This window comes from Lithobates pipiens, unplaced genomic scaffold, assembly GCF_037356315.1.
Source record: "Lithobates pipiens isolate NorthernLeopardFrog02 unplaced genomic scaffold, aLitPip1_a1.2 Scaffold_16, whole genome shotgun sequence".
Classification (NCBI taxonomy): Eukaryota; Metazoa; Chordata; class Amphibia; order Anura; family Ranidae; genus Lithobates; species Lithobates pipiens.
The window spans coordinates 193,279,375-193,298,050 of record NW_027507748.1 but is presented as its reverse complement, the minus strand read 5'-3'; the positions used below and the strand labels follow the sequence as shown (position 1 = coordinate 193,298,050).

At 39.0% G+C, this 18,676-nt stretch overlaps 1 protein-coding gene across 4 annotated transcripts in view; it reads right to left on the bottom strand.

Moving 5' to 3' along the window:
- Positions 1 to 335: 335 nt before the first annotated feature.
- The window catches only part of SYTL5 (synaptotagmin like 5), a 293,010-nt gene continuing 274,669 nt past the window's right edge, over positions 336 to 18,676 (bottom strand). For all 4 annotated transcript variants that reach the window (XM_077480858.1, XM_077480859.1, XM_077480857.1 and 1 more), the window contains 2 exons: positions 3,227 to 5,496; positions 336 to 3,165 (listed from right to left, as the gene is read on the bottom strand). In XM_077480858.1, coding sequence (XP_077336984.1) covers positions 5,339 to 5,496 — 158 coding nt within the window. In that variant the 3' untranslated portion in view covers positions 336 to 3,165; positions 3,227 to 5,338. The remainder of the gene's footprint in view (positions 3,166 to 3,226; positions 5,497 to 18,676) is intronic.

The following is an 18,676-nucleotide window of genomic DNA, read 5'->3' as shown; positions in this document are numbered from 1 at the left end:
ATGTAGAAATTGTATGATCCTGGATAACTACATAGATTTGGAAGAAACACAAAACAAAAACCACAAGGACACCGAGATTTAAGCATTTTTTTTAGGCTGGAGATCTGCTGTAGGCATGTCTGTGCAATGTGATACAAAGTAGAGGGACAAGTGCCTAAACACAGTTATATTATATTCTTTATCTTGAAGTAAAGAAAGCACACTGTATGTATATGTTACCATTAAGTTTTTAATTTTCCTTCACTTTTTATGTATCCTTAATTGTGTAAAATGAAGCACTCATACAAATTCTTAGTTTTGAAGATCCAGACTCATGACTTATGAATACTCTTAGATGCTTTGCAAATGAACATTTTTATTCATGAAAATGTTTGCATTTCAAATGCAGTTACAATTGTATGCAATTTCAACATTCTTTCTTGTGAAAGACTTGTCTCAAATAACAAGAAACCACAGTTCTAGGCCTGAGAGTAGTATGGCTATCCCGGCATTCCCTGTAAATTTAAATATTAGGAGCCATTTCTAGAAATTGTAAAATTCTGTACATCTGTAATATTAAAGGAGAATTATGGGGTATACAAAAAAACAAATATACATATTCACCTCCATGCTACAGCACTCATGTGACACTGCAGCTGTGCCATGCCGGCACTAAGACTGAGAGCTGACAGATCACATGACTGTTAAACGCTTGGCTCTTGGTCTGCTCTTTTAAGCTGTTAACACAAATTAAGATAGGAACATATGTGATAAACAAGTATACAAGCTTATATAAGGATAAATAGATCTAAAATACCATGTTTTTTGCTCCATAAGACACACTTTTTCCCCCGTCAAAAATGGAGGGGAAATGCCTGTTTATCTTATGGAGGGAATACTGACCAGCCGCTGCCGTGTTACAATATCAGCCACCTCCCCTCTCCTTTCCCCGCTATGTCTTCTGAGTCCTGTAGGCTGGCTGGGTTTCATGTCACTGGCGCACGCACAGTGCCGATTTTTCGTCCCTGCTTGACCGGTGACGTCAGACGCCGATCGAGCGGGGGATACAAGAGGCTGGCATCTCCAGCGTGTCATCTGCTGGCGTGACCATGTGATGTGTGTACATGGCAACAGGTATCTAGTCATTCTCAGGTCCTTCTTTATCAGACTGCAGCTGCAGTGCTGTGCTCACAGCCTGCATGGTGAATTTGTTATAAGATGGTGATGTTTCCTATGAATTGTATATAGACTGAATTTGGTGAGAGGGTGATATTTGTTTGCTGCCTGGAAGCTATTTGGCACACTTGATAGATGTCTATTTTTAGGCATCAGCTTTGATTGATTGTGATTGGTTGTGTAAGTTACAAACTATAGTATATTAATTGGGGATGTGGGCATACTCTCCTGTGCTCCAAATCAGCAACATTTGGTGCAGAATATTTTTTTCTTCTTCTTTTCCTCCTCTAAAACCAAGGTGGATCTTATGGTCAGGTGCATCTTATGGAGCGAAAAATACGGTACATTTGGAAAATATAGAACCTATAAACATTTACTGCTTCATTTGAAACAATTTCTGAAACCAATTATAACTGAAAATATTTAAAAGACATCTGTTTTAAATAAAAGCAAACTTGCACGACAGATATATGGGCTTTGCCACTTATAGGTGCAAATTGCATGGCTGTCTTCATTAACCTTGTCTAACTACATAGTCACTGACCAGGAACAAGATGCAGGTTGAACAAGCAGACACTTCATTGAAAGCATGCCTGTTCTAGGTCAGTAAAGGATGGATAGGGAAGACAGGCCTGTAGCTTGCATCTTCAGAAACAAGAGCTCTTATATTAGTAGTCCAATGCCCCATACACACGGTCGGATTTTCCGAAGGAAAATGTGCAATCGGATCATGTTGTCGGAAAATCAGATCGCGTGTGGGCTCCATCTGACTTTTTCCATCGGATTTCCGACGCACAAAGTTTGAGAGCAGGATCTAAAATTTTCCGGCAACAAAATCAGTTTGTTTAAACTCGGATCATGTGTAGACAATTCCGACTGACAAAGTGCCACGCATGCTCAGAATAAATTACCAAACAAAAGCTATTGGCTACTGGCCTGTTTATAGTCCCATCGTACGTGTTCTACGTCACCTTGTTCAGAACGATCGGATTTTCCGACAACTTTGTGCGACCGTGTGTTTGCAAGACAAGTTTGAGCCAACATCCGTCAGAAAAAATCTGATGGATTTTGTTGTCGGAATGTCCGACCGTGTTTATGGGGCATAACAGATTCTCTTTAACCAAAGGTGACGTAATCCATCTGAAGGATAATGCATACGATTTGTTCTTTGTGTGAGCAGTCTAGAAACTTACATTAGTAAACACCCGACTTTATAAATGGTTTAAAAATGTGCAATATCTCAAAATGTATTAAAACATGGAAAATGTAAGCTGGCGATGCATGGCTTAAATTTTGTCTGATTCAGCAGGACCCGGACAAAATTCGGGCCACTCAGCACCACCCTGCTCAAAAATTGAAGGATCCAGGTGGAAAACTAGCATTCCAATGCACTGTTCAAGTACTCAGACAGCCGCAGGGGTCTGAGCACAATAACAAGGAGAGGAGTCCATGGGGTGAATGTGAGAAATGTATGTGTATGACCAGCTTTAGTTACAGATGTGTAAATGTTATTGATAGATTCTTTTAATATAAGACAATTTTTTGGGGGATTTAGTGTCCCTTTACAGTTACTTAATCTATTTCCACATACAGTATTATACACAATAAATATACTGTACAGTAAAATTATCAGATACATCTTCATTGTAAAATATATATATATTTGTCTTCCTGAAATGTCTCTAAATGCTTTTATACTTTGTAACATCGTCAGAGAATTTCTACTATTTTATATGCAAAACCAAGAATATTACCTTCAAAATAAAGTTAAATTTTACATCGTAACATGGGCATTTTACTAGTTTATAGATGCAGCCAGAAACTGGGAAGACCTAATAATAATAATAAAAAAAAAAAAAATCGACATTGTGCTTTTGTATTAACTCATTCAGCAGGTATAAAAATTCCCACTTAGAAAACTAACAATGTATTTATGGGGTAGTACTTTCATGGGTACTCTCCAACTTTAAGGCTGCATGCCATGTCATGTACAGCATATATACACATTACCTAGAGGCGATTCAGTTCGCATTGTGCGCTATATAAGTATTTCATTCATTCATTCATTCACAAGTATTGAGGCTTGTGCCTTTTTGAAATGTATTTTATTATATAACATAATGGCAGAATGAAATGCATTTATAAGGATTTAGAAAATAGAATTACAAAGAAAGCTTGCTATGTAAAACCATGACTAGTTCTCAACATTTTAAAATACTTCTAGGGCGCATCCTCGCGGCACCCTTTTACTAACTGCTTCTTTTTCCCGTAAGGAGAAGATCTGTCACACTCAGCAGCAGGACCATGATTCGGGCTAGATGGGGCTGTAGTACAGGGACATGTTCAGGGACTATTATACATGAGCCCTCATCTCCTGGTTCCATAGCAACCTTGTGTGTTGCTATGGTTATAATTACAACTCTGGTGACAACATGATAAAAATGATACTGGGCGTCTTAAGTTTAATTTGTGTGTAGGAACCTTGGATAACTGTTGCGTTGTAACACATATTCTAGCCGGGATGTAACTATAGTCATAGCAGACATGGGTCCTGAAGAGAAGCATGAAAAAAGGTGCACCAAAAGGCAGTGCCACCTTCTTCCCCTCCTGTAGTGTAAGGCAATACCCACTTAATGGATTACAGTACATAACTACATGGAAAATCTATGTATTTCAATATATTTGGACCCTGTATAAAATATTTACTGAATAAAATGGACCTTCAATTGTGCTTTGCTTAAAAACAAAGATATGAAAAGTCAGTGAAGAAGGCTTTTCTTTTTTCAAGTCAAGTTTAGTGTCAACAGTTACATAGAGAGAGGTCAGAATTCCCTTTTCGCCAAGGTGGATTGGATGACCATATTATTACACACAGAGCACCACATAACCCAAGGTCACCCGGGTATTTGGTGGAATTGTGCTATATGTACCTAAATCCTTTGTTATGGACATGTTCGCTGTCACATTGGGCATAATGATAAACGTCAGTTATCTATACTGTCAACGCCCACCATTGGAAATGCAGACTACCTAAGAAGATTGCAATAATGCCCCGGCAGTATATTTATTTTGGCACTATATACAGTACTTTCACATAAGTTCACAGTCTAAATTAAAAGATAACTCCACTTTTGTGGGAAAAAAATATTAGGAAATGAAAAAAAAAAAATATATATATAGCATATACAATTGCGACACAAGTCATATTGTACTTGAATTTTATTACAAATATCTTTCCTTTTCAATCTGCAGTGCTGTCATTTTCTGTACCATTGAATGCAATATGGCAGCCTGGAGGCCTTCTGTACATGGTCATTTTCTGTTTGTGTGATTGGCTTATTAATTTTCCCAGAAATCTGCACTAAGATACAAATCAAATTTTGGGCATCCTCTGCAACAAAAAACATATTTGTTTGCCCAAAAAGGAAATCACGTCTATAGGGATGCAGGCATTGCCAATTTTTCTCACTAGAGCCCTGCAAGTACAGCAGCTGATCACTAATGAAAAAGTCACTCTAATTCAGATTCACTTGGCACAGGGACACAGACAAACAGCTATTTCTTCAGAATAACAAAACTAGGAAACTGAGACCAAGTTTGGTAGAATCCCAGCAGTGTACATAGATCACCCAGAGGGGAATGTTTTTTTTCTGAACAAAAGTGGAGTTACCTTTTAAGTAAAGACATATGGCACATCGTGGCACTGCTTCCTGAAGAAAGTGACAGTAGCATGGTTGAACATTTGGGGTAGGAATGTAATAAGGCTTTGTGATGTCTATTAATGTGCAAGTAAAGATATTTATCATAATCTAAATATTTTGGCCCTGTTTTTTGTGCTATTTTTCTACACACATTTTAAAAAAATAATTCAGACCTTTTTCTTAACAGGCATAATTAAATATTAAAATAAAATAAACTAAGGTCACAGGCTTTGTAAGTTGACATTGCAAAGTGTTATCAAATAAGAAATGATGTATTTCATGTTATGTAAATCCACGTCATTGGTATGTCAGTAAGTTAGACATTATCAGTCCCATATACAAATGTGCAGGAGCATCCCTTTAATTACAGTACTAAAGCTATGGCCGAAGTGCAGTCAGTCCATGAGACGCAACAATGAAATGCCAAGCAATAGAATCCAGGTAAAATAGTCTACTATTAGTATCAGTAACTCTTGACATGTTTAGGACTTTTGAGTTGCCTTCTTATGTCTTGCCTTAGTGGACCTTAGCATTAAGGTTCCTTCAACATATGTCCCGGGGCTGTCCATCATTTTCTGCCACAGATACTGTTCTTCACCTTGGGCGTCCATCCAGTCAACTTCATTCCCATAACTTATACCTGGAAGAAGGAAATCAAAGACAATGGAATGTATTACATTTTAAAGTTTTGCTCATATAAAAATTTTTTTGGGGGATTTTAAAGTTCTCGCTCACACAGGATTTACTATACTGTGTTCCCTTCATCCTTGAGCAGGGTGTCCCATTGCTCAGTGTTTGGGGACCTGCAGCCACGTGGATGTCATATTGGGACACATCAGCTGTGTCTGTGATGCCGCTATGTCCCAATTCAAAGCAATGGGACTGACTGCACAGGGATGCATGGAACACCTGTGCATCCCGATGCAGGTAAACAGCACATGGTATAGTTTGCACTGTGTGAATGAAGCCTTATAGGTAATGACACCAGATTGATCTAGACCAGTGATTCTCAACTAGGGTTCCTCCAAAGGTTGCTAGGGGTTCCTTCAGCATTGGGCATTTTCTGCCTCTCAAATAAGTTCCCATTGACACCATTGATCTTTTTAGCCACCTGTAAGGAGGTAATTCTTCCCAATGACCACAAGTGTAAGGACCATTCTTCCCATTGACCATTGCACTAGTGTATCATGAGTTGTAGATTTCTAAAATTTAGCAGGGGTTCCCCCTGAGACCGGAGAACTATTTCAAGGGTTCCTCTGTGTTGAAAAGGTTGAGAAAGGCTGATCTAGACAATAACCGATTGCCTCCTCGGGAGCAAACAGGACCATGCTTTATTGCTTTTTTGCCTTCCTCCAAATCAACTGTGGGTAAAGGATTATGTATATGCAGTTGTTCTATTTATCTATTGGAATCTGCCTTACAGTCACAATCCTAATTCAGTGAAATATAATATAAGACATGTACTAAGCAAGGCAAACAAGGCTATTATTAACACATGGTACAAATGACAAACAAGTACAGATTGTGCAGCAGTAGAAGGAACAACATAATGAACACCATTTGCTGCAAGACCATTCACTATTGTTTAAGCACTCTTCATTTGCATAGAAACTGTGTTCCCAGGGTCTGCCTGTGTTACAAAACCTTCTAATGCACCAGTGCTATGTCAATGCAAACATAGGAAGATGCCCATTGGCAAAACGCGTTGGGGCAGGTCTGTCCACACTGATGCCACTTTTGGTCCATGGGACATCCAGACCAACCATGTAAAGCACACACCACTCTTTATACAGTTGTACAGAGCGGCTGCGGCTCCCAACAAGAGTTCATGCTGTTACTATGTGGCAAAATTATGGGGCATCGATAAATGTTAGTGTAATGCTTTTTTAGCTCAATAAAATATTGGTTTTATGGTTTTATGCGATGAGTCCCCCTATCTGTTCCTTTCCATTATGAGCGGAGTTATCTGGGTCTGAGAGGAAGGAGATAAGGAGGATTTTCCAAAGCTGGAGCTCTCAGAATCTGATCCAACTGTGTATGGTAGCCAATCAGCTTCTAACTTCAGCTTGTTCAATTAAGCTTTGCCAATAAAACCTGGAAGCTGATGGCTTACAAGGGAAGCTTCAGCTGGGTACAATACATTGCATCAAAGAGCACGATTTGGCATAAAAAATCCTTTGTGCGAATCGTCAACTGGCTACATTTGCAATTCTGTCCTATACACTGGGAAAGAAACAAAAATCAATCCAAAATACAGCAACTATGGCATCGCAGCATCTTCCGTTCTTTCTCTCATTGAGCCATTGCTAAAGCCAGGCTATTGGTTTCTATGCAGAGCTGCACCAGACTTTGCACCATGCAGTTTTTATGTAAATAAACCTCACAGTACTATAATGCGTATCTATTGTTGCATATCATATGCCATCTGTTTTGGTGAGTTCAGGCTGTCCAGAGGCGTGGGCATGATTGGTGTGGTGAATTTTGGTCATTACTGTGGAGTGGAGCACGTATAAGGACTTTTAAGTGGATTTTATGAACTTTACATTGAACTACACTAATGGATTTATGGTGGAATGGACACCGATATGCACTTTAAATATTGATTGCACAGAAAATATTTTTTTTTACAATGTTTCATAATATATATATTTATTTATTTCATGCATTTTATGTTATTTAATTATTAAATAGTACAATGCAATATAGGTTCGGTTTAGCACTAGCAATTGTTTTCTTGAAGCAAAATTAGTGCTACTTTTCACTAAATTTTACACTTGGAACTTTCCACCCAGTTTTAGCAGTAAGTCTTTTTTTTGCATGTATACACTTTAATTTGTTCTTTTTTTACTTTGGCGTACAGTGCCTTGCGAAAGTATTCGGCCCCCTTGAACTTTTCAACCTTTTGCCACATTTCAGGCTTCAAACATAAAGATATAACATTTTTATTTTTTGTGAAGAATCACCAACAAGTGGGACACAATTGTGAAGTGGAACGAAATCTATTGGATTTTTGAAACTTTTTTAACTAATAAAAAATTGAAAAGTGGGGCGTGCAAAATTATTCGGCCCCCTTGCGTTAATACTTTGTAGAGCCACCTTTTGCTGCGATTACAGCTGCAAGTCGCTTGAGGTATGTCTCTATCAGTTTTGCACATCGAGAGACTGAAATTCTTGCCCATTCTTCCTTGCAAAACAGCTCGAGCTCAGTGAGGTTGGATGAAGAGCGTTTGTGAACAGCAGTTTTCAGCTCTTTCCACAGATTCTCGATTGGATTCAGGTCTGGACTTTGACTTGGCCATTCTAACACCTGGATACGTTTATTTGTGAACCATTCCTTTGTAGATTTTGCTGTATGTTTGGGATCATTGTCTTGTTGGAAGATAAATCTCCGTCCCAGTTTCAGGTCTTTTGCAGACTCCAACAGGTTTTCATCCAGAATGGTCCTGTATTTGGCTGCATCCATCTTCCCCTCAATTTTAACCATCTTCCCTGTCCCTGCTGAAGAAAAGCAGGCCCAAACCATGATGCTGCCACCACCATGTTTGACAGTGGGGATGGTGTGTTGAGGGTGATGAGCTGTGTTGCTTTTACGCCAAACATATAGTTTTGCATTGTGGGCAAAAAGTTCGATTTTGGTTTCATCTGACCAGAGCACCTTCTTCCACATGTTTGGTGTGTCTCCCAGGTGGCTTGTGGCAAACTTTAGATGAGACTTTTTATGGATATCTTTGAGAAATGGCTTTCTTCTTGCCACTCTTCCATAAAGGCCAGATTTGTGCAGTGTACGACTGATTGTTGTCCTATGGACAGACTCTCCCACCTCAGCTGTAGTTCTCTGCAGTTCATCCAGAGTGATCATGGGCCTCTTGGCTGCATCTCTGATCAGTCTTCTCCTTGTCTGAGCTGAAAGTTTAGAGGGACGGCCAGGTCTTGGTAGATTTGCAGTGGTCTGATACTCCTTCCATTTCAAAATGATCGCTTGCACAGTGCTCCTTGGGATGTTTAAAGCTTGGGAAATCTTTTTGTATCCAAATCCGGCTTTAAACTTCTCCACAACAGTATTACGGACCTGCCTGGTGTGTTCCTTGGTCTTCATGATGCTCTCTGCGCTTTCAACAGAATCCTGAGACTATCACAGAGCAGGTGCATTTATACAGAGACTTGATTACACTTTGTGATGGATTCCATTTATCACCATCAGTCATTTAGGACAACATTGGATCATTCAGAGATCCTCGCTGAACTTCTGGAGTGAGTTTGCTGCACTGAAAGTAAAGGGGCCGAATAATTTTGCACGCACCACTTTTCAGTTTTTTATTTGCTAAAAAAGTTTAAATGATCCAATAGATTTCGTTCCACTTCACAATTGTGTCCCACTTGTTGGTGATTCTTCACAAAAAATTTAAATTGTATATCTTTATGTTTGAAGCCTGAAATGTGGCAAAAGGTTGAAAAGTTCAAGGGGGCCGAATACTTTCACAAGGCACTGTAGTGTTGTCTATATATACCTGTAAAAAAATGTTTCTCGGAGTACAGTACAGGGTATAGGCATAGTGATAGATGACTGGGTTATATGCTACTACCAATCATCTGGAGGTGGCAGCATATAACCTAGTTGTCTATGACTAAGAGTCCTGTACTGTACAATCAAGAAGCAGGATTTTTGCATGTGCATAATTAGATGTTAGAAGCACGCACAGCTTCAGCTCATTTTAACACAAAGATAATATGTTACAGTGACTCACCCCCTCAATCCCCCTCTCTATAAACAGATTCATTCAAGGTTTCAATGAGAGATAGCTGTCTGAAAGGAGGCAGTCTCTCCTATGCTCTCGTAAGAAAACCCATAACACTCTGAGAATTCTGGGTTATAAATCAAATGTTTATTTGTAAAGGAAAGATTGTATATTTATAGCGTCAAAATCAGCCAAAATAGTTATGAACTTAAAGCTAAACCTGGGAAAAACAACTAATTACATAGACAAAATTCCTATTTGAGAGCTCTTTTACCTGCCAAAGGATTTTACTTCTGTCCATGCAGTCCTGAGGTTTAAACAACTCTGTCTGGCAGGGCAGTAGACTTGATTTCTCTCTGTTGCATTTCAGTAACACTTACAGGCCCCCGGACCACCTCCAACTCTGTGTACAGTGTCTAGTGAAAGAGGAAGCAGCAGACTGAATGGCTCATTTTCCCCACTCCACTCACCCTTCCTATCAATTTACTCCTTCTACTGCAGAGCAGCTAATTGACTCCTCACGCTGCTTCTCACACCCACAGTCTGAGCTCTGCTGTACAGTGGATTGCAAAATGCTGATAGCCACATTCAGGTACATACACTGCTTGCAAATAAAAAAATGATTTAAGGGTGTTACTAAAAAACATACAGTAGCTGAATTCATTTATGTCTTTTTTTATCTGGAGTTCAGATTTTAAATAATAGAAATAAAAGTAATCCAAATCATAAATGCAAGCAGTCTATGTATGTGAATTTGAACTGCTTTCAGCCTCTTGCAATTCACTGTACAGCAAAGCTCAGACTGTGAGCCTTCTGACAGGAGGAGAAAACAGAGTGACATAGAAATGAGTTGCTTAGCCTTTCACTGTCCAATAATAGGCTGGGAGACAGACAATACCTCTAAGTTAAGTTGTTACATAACATCCCTGGCAGTCTTATTATGTCTGATTTTTGAATGTCAATGCGGTACATTGTTTTGAATGGAAATTTGTTGTTCTATATGGTAGGCCTGTAATTCTTAGGAATAACTCACATATAAAACTGTTCAAACAAGAGCCTAGTAGACATCCCGGGTATGCTAAAGTTTGAAACATGAAATCCTAAATTATAATATAATAACGATAAATAATTATAATACATAATAATATAATAGTAATTTTTATTCAATAATGTAATCAAAAACACAAAAATTTGTCCAAACAAGGGTGCAATATTACTAGTCACTGTAATACTAGACACTTGATATTGGTTTAGTAAACATCTCGGGTATGATAAATTTTGAAACAATCAGGACAATAGAACCTGGTTTCCTTCTCAGATTTTCTTTCCACTGTCATCTCGCTTTGAGCAACAAACCACGCACATCCTTGTAGGTGCTGACTTTTTCTCGGTTGGTGAGATGTGGTCCATGAAGTCAAGCGTTTTGGGTTGACAACACCAACAACACGACGTCCAGGTCTATTAACAGCCATTGATGGTGTTTGGTGGTTCACAAAAATTCATTCGGCAACTTTTCAAATTAAGTCAGAATGTATCACAGGCTTGTCACTTTTTTTTTTTTGAGAAGAATGTAAGCATTTCACATGCATTACTCAAGAAGATGCCTGAAGATCTTCTTGTAGTACTTCTTTTGTGGTTTCCTCATTGCTGGGTAGTCATTGGTAGGCTCTCTCAACACCTTCCATTGTTTTATTGTAGTCTATCACTACTTGTGGCTTTATGATTTCTTTCCTACCTTTTGTGTGTACCATAACAGTGAAAGGAATTATGAACCATACTCATTAGGCACATATCTTTCTTGTCACGCCATCACAGTGACATCATTTTACCTTTCTGCCAAGCAACCAGTTTTTAGCTTCTTATTGCCAAACATTGGCAGCATGTCGTGCTGGTTAGCCCTAACGGTTCCATAGGTATCTGTTTTGTTTTGCAGAAGAAACAAATAAAGTTCAGGAGATGTGTAAAATTGCCAGTTGTTACGCAATAGCCTGGCTTTAGAAATGGCTCAATGAGTGAAGGAACGGAAGATGTTGCCATTCCATAGTTGCTGTATTTTGGATTGATTTTTGTTTCTTTCCCAGTGTATAGGACAGAATTCCAAATGTAGCCAGTTGACGATTTGCACGAAGGATTTTATGAAAAATCTTGCTCTCTTTGATACAATGTATTGTACCCAGCTGAGCCTTCCCTTGTAGGCCATTATACTTTCATCTATGCTGAGATCTCTTTCTGGCACATAGCTCCACTGGAAATTCTTTAGAATAATTTGAGATACTTCCCACATTTTCTTGAGTTTTGGTGCAGGATTAGTAGTTTCATTAAATTCTTCGTTGTTTTCAAAGTGTAAATATTTCATGATCCGTGAAAAGCTGTACTCTGACACGACCGTGCCAAAGAATGGAGTTACACAGTAAATGGAAAAAATGGCAATACAGCACTGTCCAATATGTTCCTCCAATAAATAAAATATTAGAGGAAAACGTATGTGAAGGAAAAAGCCACAACTTGATGCGAGATGCACACAAAATAACTAAAAAGAAAAAGTTGCGCTTAAAATTCCTACAAGAAAAACGTATACAGTTGACCCATAAAGTGTATACAAATTTATGGGTCAACTGTATACGTTTTTCTTGTAAGGATTTATAGCGCAACTTTTTCTTTTTAGTTTATAGTTACATAGTAGGCGAGGTTGAAAAAAGACAAGTCCATCAAGTCCAACCCATGTGTGTGATTATATGTCAGTATTACATTGTATATCTCTGTATGTTGTGGTTGTTCAGGTGCTTATCTAATAGTTTCTTGAAACTATCGATGCTCCTCACTGAGACCACCGCCTGTGGAAATTAATTCCACATCCTTGCCACCCTCACAGTAAAGAACCCTCTACGTAGTTTAAGGTTAAACCTCTTTTTTTCTCATTTTAATGAGTGGCCACGAGTCTAGTTAAACTCCCTTCTTCGAAAAAGTTTTATCCCTATTGTGGTATTTGTATATTGAAATCATATCCCCTCTCAAGCGTCTCTTCTCCAGGGAGAATAAGTTCAGTGCTCACAACCTTTCCTCATAGCTAATATCCTCCAAACCCTTTATTAGCTTTGTTGATTTTCTTTGTACTTTATACTCGCTCTATTTTCAGAGGGGCAGTGCCCAGAACTGGGCAGTATACTCTAGGTGCGGCCAGACCAGAGTCTTGTAGAGTGGGAGAGTTATCGTTTTATCTCTGGAATTGATCCCCTTTATAATGCATGCCAATATTCTGTTTGGTTTGTTAGCAGCAGCTTGGCATTACATGCCATTGCATAGCCTATCATCTGCTAGGGCCTCCAGATCATTTTCCATCCTAGATTCCCCCAGAGGTTCTCCCCCCAGTGTATAGATTGTATTCATATTTTTGCCACCCAAATGCATTATTTTACATTTTTCTACATTGAATCTCATTTTCCACGTAGTTACCCACTCCATTAATTTGTTCAGATCTTTTTGCAAGGTTTCCACATCCAAGTTATTGCCCTGCGTAGCTTAGTATCATCCACAAATACAGAGATTGAACTGTTTGCTCCACCCTCCAGGTTGTTAATGAACAAATTAAATAGGATTGGTCCCAGCACAGAACCCTAGGGGACCCCACTACCCACCCCTGACCTTTCCGAGTACTCCCCATTTATCACCACACTCTGAATTCGCCCTTGTAGCCAGTTTTCAATCCATGTGCTCACGCTATGGTCCATGCCAACGGACCTTATTTTGTACAGGAAATGTTTATGGGGAACTATGTCAAATGTTTTTGAAAAATCCATATATACCACGTCCACGGGCCTTCCTTTATCTAGATGGCAACTCACCTCCTCATAGAAGGTTAATAGATTGGTTTGGCAAGAACGATTCTTCATGAATCCATGCCGATTACTGTCATCAACCCTGTCCTCAGGGCCCACTAACAGGCCAGGTTTTATGAATTACCTTGGGGAGATGCAGACTAGAATACTGCAATCATTGAGCAGCAAATGATATCACCTGTGATGTATTTCAGTTATCTTGCAAACCTGGCCTGTTAGTGGGCCCTGAGGACAGGGTTGATGACCACTGCTGTAATGATACCATTTTTATTACTAAAATCTTCTAAATAGTCCCTTATCATCCCCTCCAAGAGTTTACATACTAATGATGTTATCAGCTGGTACCATTCCAGTCAGTAGACTGTCAGCAAAAATTAGGAACAATGGTCTGGCAATTACTTGACTGAGTTCCCCAAGTACCCTCGGGTGCAAGCCATCTGGTCCTGGTGATTTATTAATGTTAAGTTTCCCAAGTCTAATTTTAATTCTGTCCTCTGTTAACCATGGAGGTGCTTCCTGTGATGTGTCATGAGGATAAACTCTGCAGTTTTGGTTACTGAAGCCCCCCCATTCTCTCATGAAGACTGAGGAGAATAATAAATTCAATACCTTCGCCATCTCCCCATCCTTTGTAACCAGATGTCCTTCCTCATTCTTTATGGGACCAATATGGTCTGTCCTCCCTTTTTTACTGTTTACATACTTAAAGAATTTCTTGGGATTTGTTTTGCTCTCCTCCGCTATGTGTCTTTCATGTTCTATCTTAGCCGTCCTTATTGCATTCTTTATAAAGTCTGAATGCCGATGATGATCCCTCAACCTTGTATTTTTTGAAGGCCTTCTCCTTTGCTTTTATATGCATTTTTACATTGAAGTTAAGCCATCCAGGACTTTTGTTCTCTCTTTTAAATTTATTACCCAATGGGAAGCATTGGCTAATGCCCTTAATTATTATGCTCTTAAAGCAAACCCATCTCTCCTACGTGTTCTTTGTTCCTAAGATTTTATCCCAATTTATGCCTTCTAGGAAGGCTCGTAGTTTAGGGAAGTTGGCTCTTTTGAGTGGTAAGTAATTTGTTAATTGTCCAATACCACTTCTACAGGGGTTTTCCCACCACTCCCTGAAGTATTATTAGGCCCAGAAATTTCCAAATGTCATCTTTGGTCACTGGTTCCCACTTTCTGCTTCTTGGAAACGTCCCATGCATAGCTAATTGTTGCTCTTGGTATGGGTTTGTCTCAGTAACTATTTTTTCAATAATCTCTTTGGTCATAAATAGTTGTAAGTATGCCAAGGGGTGGTCATCTTTAACATCTACTTTCATACCAAATGGGAATCTTGGAGGCGCTGCGTGATCCGTACCACAGTCAATAGAGCATCAAGTTTGCACATTACCGAGCTCAGTCGCAGAATCTTCACTGTCGTCACTTTCAGTGTCTGATGTTGAATTTCCCCACAAATCACTATTGCTCAATTCTGAAAGTGATTCTAATTCACTAGCACTGTTTTCAAGCTGGTCTAAAAACATTTTTGACGTAGAGGGAAGCTTTATGGATGCCATAAACGTTCTCAAGTTTCCAGGCAGAAAGAATGGCAGGGCCCTGGACAAAGCACTAGGGACAAACTGAAGTCAACTGATTTGATACAGTAATTTAATCCTATAAGATTACGATGTATTGTGTATTGCGTTTTTTGTACTCTTTGAATTTGGCGCTGGTTCTGCCCCCATGCGTCGCGATGCTCGCAGGGAATGGAACCCAGATCACAGAGCATTGGGCGGAGGATCTGGCTGGGGGACACAACAGGCGTACATCATGGGGTCCTAGGGACAAGGTAAATACCTGTACCTAGATACTGCAATGCAATCCAGAGTGTGGCTCGGGGTTACCGCTATTGGTACTGAAAATTAACCCCAAGTCAAACTTGGGAATACCGCCAGGGAGGTTATAGTGGTTGTAAAGCTTCCTTTTGTATTAAAATAACAAACATATCTATACTTACCTGCTCTGTGCAATGCTTTTGAACAGAGCAGCCCCTATTTTTCTCGCCAGCACTATAGTCGCCTCCTCTTTATTGAATTCCCCCACAGAAAGCCACTTTCCATGGGGGCACCTGTGCATGCTCGCATCCATTGACACAGACAGCGAGACTCGCTGACAGAGCGATGTAAGCCCTAGAACTGGATGGACAGAGATACAACTACTTTGGCAGGTAAAACAGTTTCCATATATGTATATCATCTGTGTATTTAGCTACCATATTTTTCACTCCATAAGAGGCACTTTTTTCCCCCCAAAAAAGGGGGGGAAATGTCTGTGCGTCTTATGGAGTGAATACTGACCAGCAGAGCCGCTAATAGGGGGTTTGTTTCCATGACAGAACGATGGGGAGAGAAACAAAGGCATTGTTCTTTAATTAACATCAGCATTCACATGTAAATTGTGTGGCTATTTTTATGCAAATGATTTCGGCCACCGCGATTTATCTGCAAATCACATCCCATCCTCTGCATGCCGCCAGCCTCAGGTGAGCATAGGGGACATGTAGAGGTAATCAAAAAGGGGGGCTTGAGGTGCACAGCAGAGGAGGTGTGCAGAGGAGGTGTACAGAGGTGCAGAGTTGAATGGGAAGGAAGGGTTGAAGTGCAGAGGTTAGCAGAGTAGGGGTTTTGGGGGACAGAGGTTAGCAGATGATGAGTTAGAGGGGCAGAGCTGTACTGAGAGGGAGATAAGAATGCAGAGATTAGCAGAGAGATGAGGGAGTTTACTGTAAATACACCTGTTATATGGCTAGTCACTGTCTCAATTACATTGGTGGTTGATGTAAATACTCCTGTTTTGTTGGGGTCAGTGTAAAGGTCCCAGTTACATTGGGGATCAGTGTAGAGTGCCCCCTTACATTGGTTGTCAGTGTAGAAATATTATTTAGTCCAATGTTTGGTCCAGATATTTTTTTTCCATATTTTCCTCTAAAACCTAGGTGCGTCTTATGGTCAGGTGCGTCTTATGGAGCGGAAAATATGGTATTTGCCTGGAGTTCCATTTTAAGTAGCTCTATTTTTTACCTTTACCAAAAGCGTATTTAAATTCATGTGGTTCATCTACTTTTAGCAATGAAAAGGGACTCAGAAACCCAATAAATTAATGTATTTAAAAATGAAACACTGATAACCAGTCCCAGTCATCCTTTAATGATTAGACTATGCTGAGAGATATAGGAAATGCCACATGCATTGTCGATTTTTTTTATTTTATTGCCCAGATATAGGCAGCTAATGCCACCTAGTGTTCCTTATCTCCATGCATTGTTGATCACTTAAAGGCATGATCAAAAGAAACATTGTGAATAAAGACAAAGATAAAATGCTCTTAATGCCAGTAATACATTCGCTTTAAGCAAAACAATTCTCCTGAAGTGATATTGTAGCTGTAATTAAAATTAGATTGTTGATTAGTTCATTTAATAAGATACCATAATGAATATCAAAAACCATTTTGCAAAACGGCAGCACTGGATATTAAAAAAAATGGACTGAAATGCAAAACAATGAGCCCATTTGTTTTTGTTAGCGGAGGCATCTCATGAGCTAATTACAATAATTACAATGGTATATATCTTCACAGACGAGTGATTACAAAGTCTTCAGCTGAAAATCTATCAAATTAGGCATCCATGAAATTAACTTTAAAGGAGATTACAATGAAGGCTGAAGATGTCTGTATGGTGTGGTGCCCTTTTGTAGATTACAAGCCAGGAACTCCACACTCAGAAGTCCAACTGAAGCTTTCGTTTTCTGACACTGCAAATTATGTTCAAAGACGAATGAGGAGTTCTGCCCTCAAAGTCTAATGCTGGCCATAGATGGTTCGCATCTCGGGCCAGTTCAGCAGGAGATTTGAGCCCTATATGGCCAGGCTGAATGTACCCAAGCTGATCAATCAATCAAACCATCTGGATTTTACATGTGATTATCGCTAGTGGCCTAAGGTAGATTACAAATGATGTGGTAATAGTAGGGGCGCTAAAAAAATATATATAGACATCAATTACAAATGTAAAACGTATTAATCATAGAAACACCTCAAGTGATAGACAACCTATCACCATAAATTGAAAAACATGAGACAATTGCAAAAAAAATTTAATATATAATGATAATGTAATAAATGATAAAGTCCAACTTAGATGCTAGGAAAGCAAATATATCCACAGTCCAAACAGTGATTCATTTAGTGAAAAACTCCGTCTATATCCATATGCCAGAAGGCGGCTGAAATCTTCTACAAGATTGTGACACGTCCTTTCACCAAATTTTGCACGCCTTACACAACGAGGAACTACGCATCTACTACGAAACAATTGTTTTCAGCAAGCAGCCCCAGTACCAGGTCGAGCACCTGCATATGTAAGCAGCCATTTGGCTTTATGTTTTTTAAATTTTTATTATTAAACGGTGTCACACTATGGATTCTGTTTGCTCTCCTTTTTTTATGACCTGTCTGAATCTATGAGGAGAAGGTTTTTTCCATAAGAGGTCCATCTTATTCCATGTGAGCAGGGAATTCACCTGCATAAGCTTATTTGACTATCTTTTTAAGTAAAGTAGTCAACATCATCTGGTAAGAAGACATCTTTATCTTCACAGTTGGGGTGTTGTCTGTGTCCAAAATTTGGTGAAGGGACGTGTCACAATCTTGTAGAAGATTTCAGCCGCCTTCTGGCATATGGATATAGACGGAGTTTTTCACTAAATGAATCACTGTTTGGACTGTGGATATATTTGTTTTCCTAGCATCTAAGTGGGACTTTATCATTATATATTCAATTTTTTTTTGCAATTGTCTTATGTTTTTTAATTTATGGTGATAGGTTGTCTATCACTTGAGGTGTTTCTATGATTAATAAGTTTTACATTTGTAATTGATGTCTATATATATTTTTTTAGCGCCCCTACTATTACCTTATTTTCAGCACGACAAGTTTTTTTCTCTTGCTTCTAGGGAGCAGCTACTAGTGTTTCACTCAGTTTATTTGAATCACTGATTATTTGTTTTATTCTTTTTTCACATTTTAATTAAGTGGCGCGGAGTTTATTTGCTGTTGTTTTTTCAGCTATATTTTCACAGATTACAAATGATAAAGATTCTAGTACCCATAAATCTTGAAGATATTTAACAAATGGTAAAAATTAGCTAATAGATATAAAAACTAAAAATGGAGATAATTTACTAAAGATAAATAGGTTCT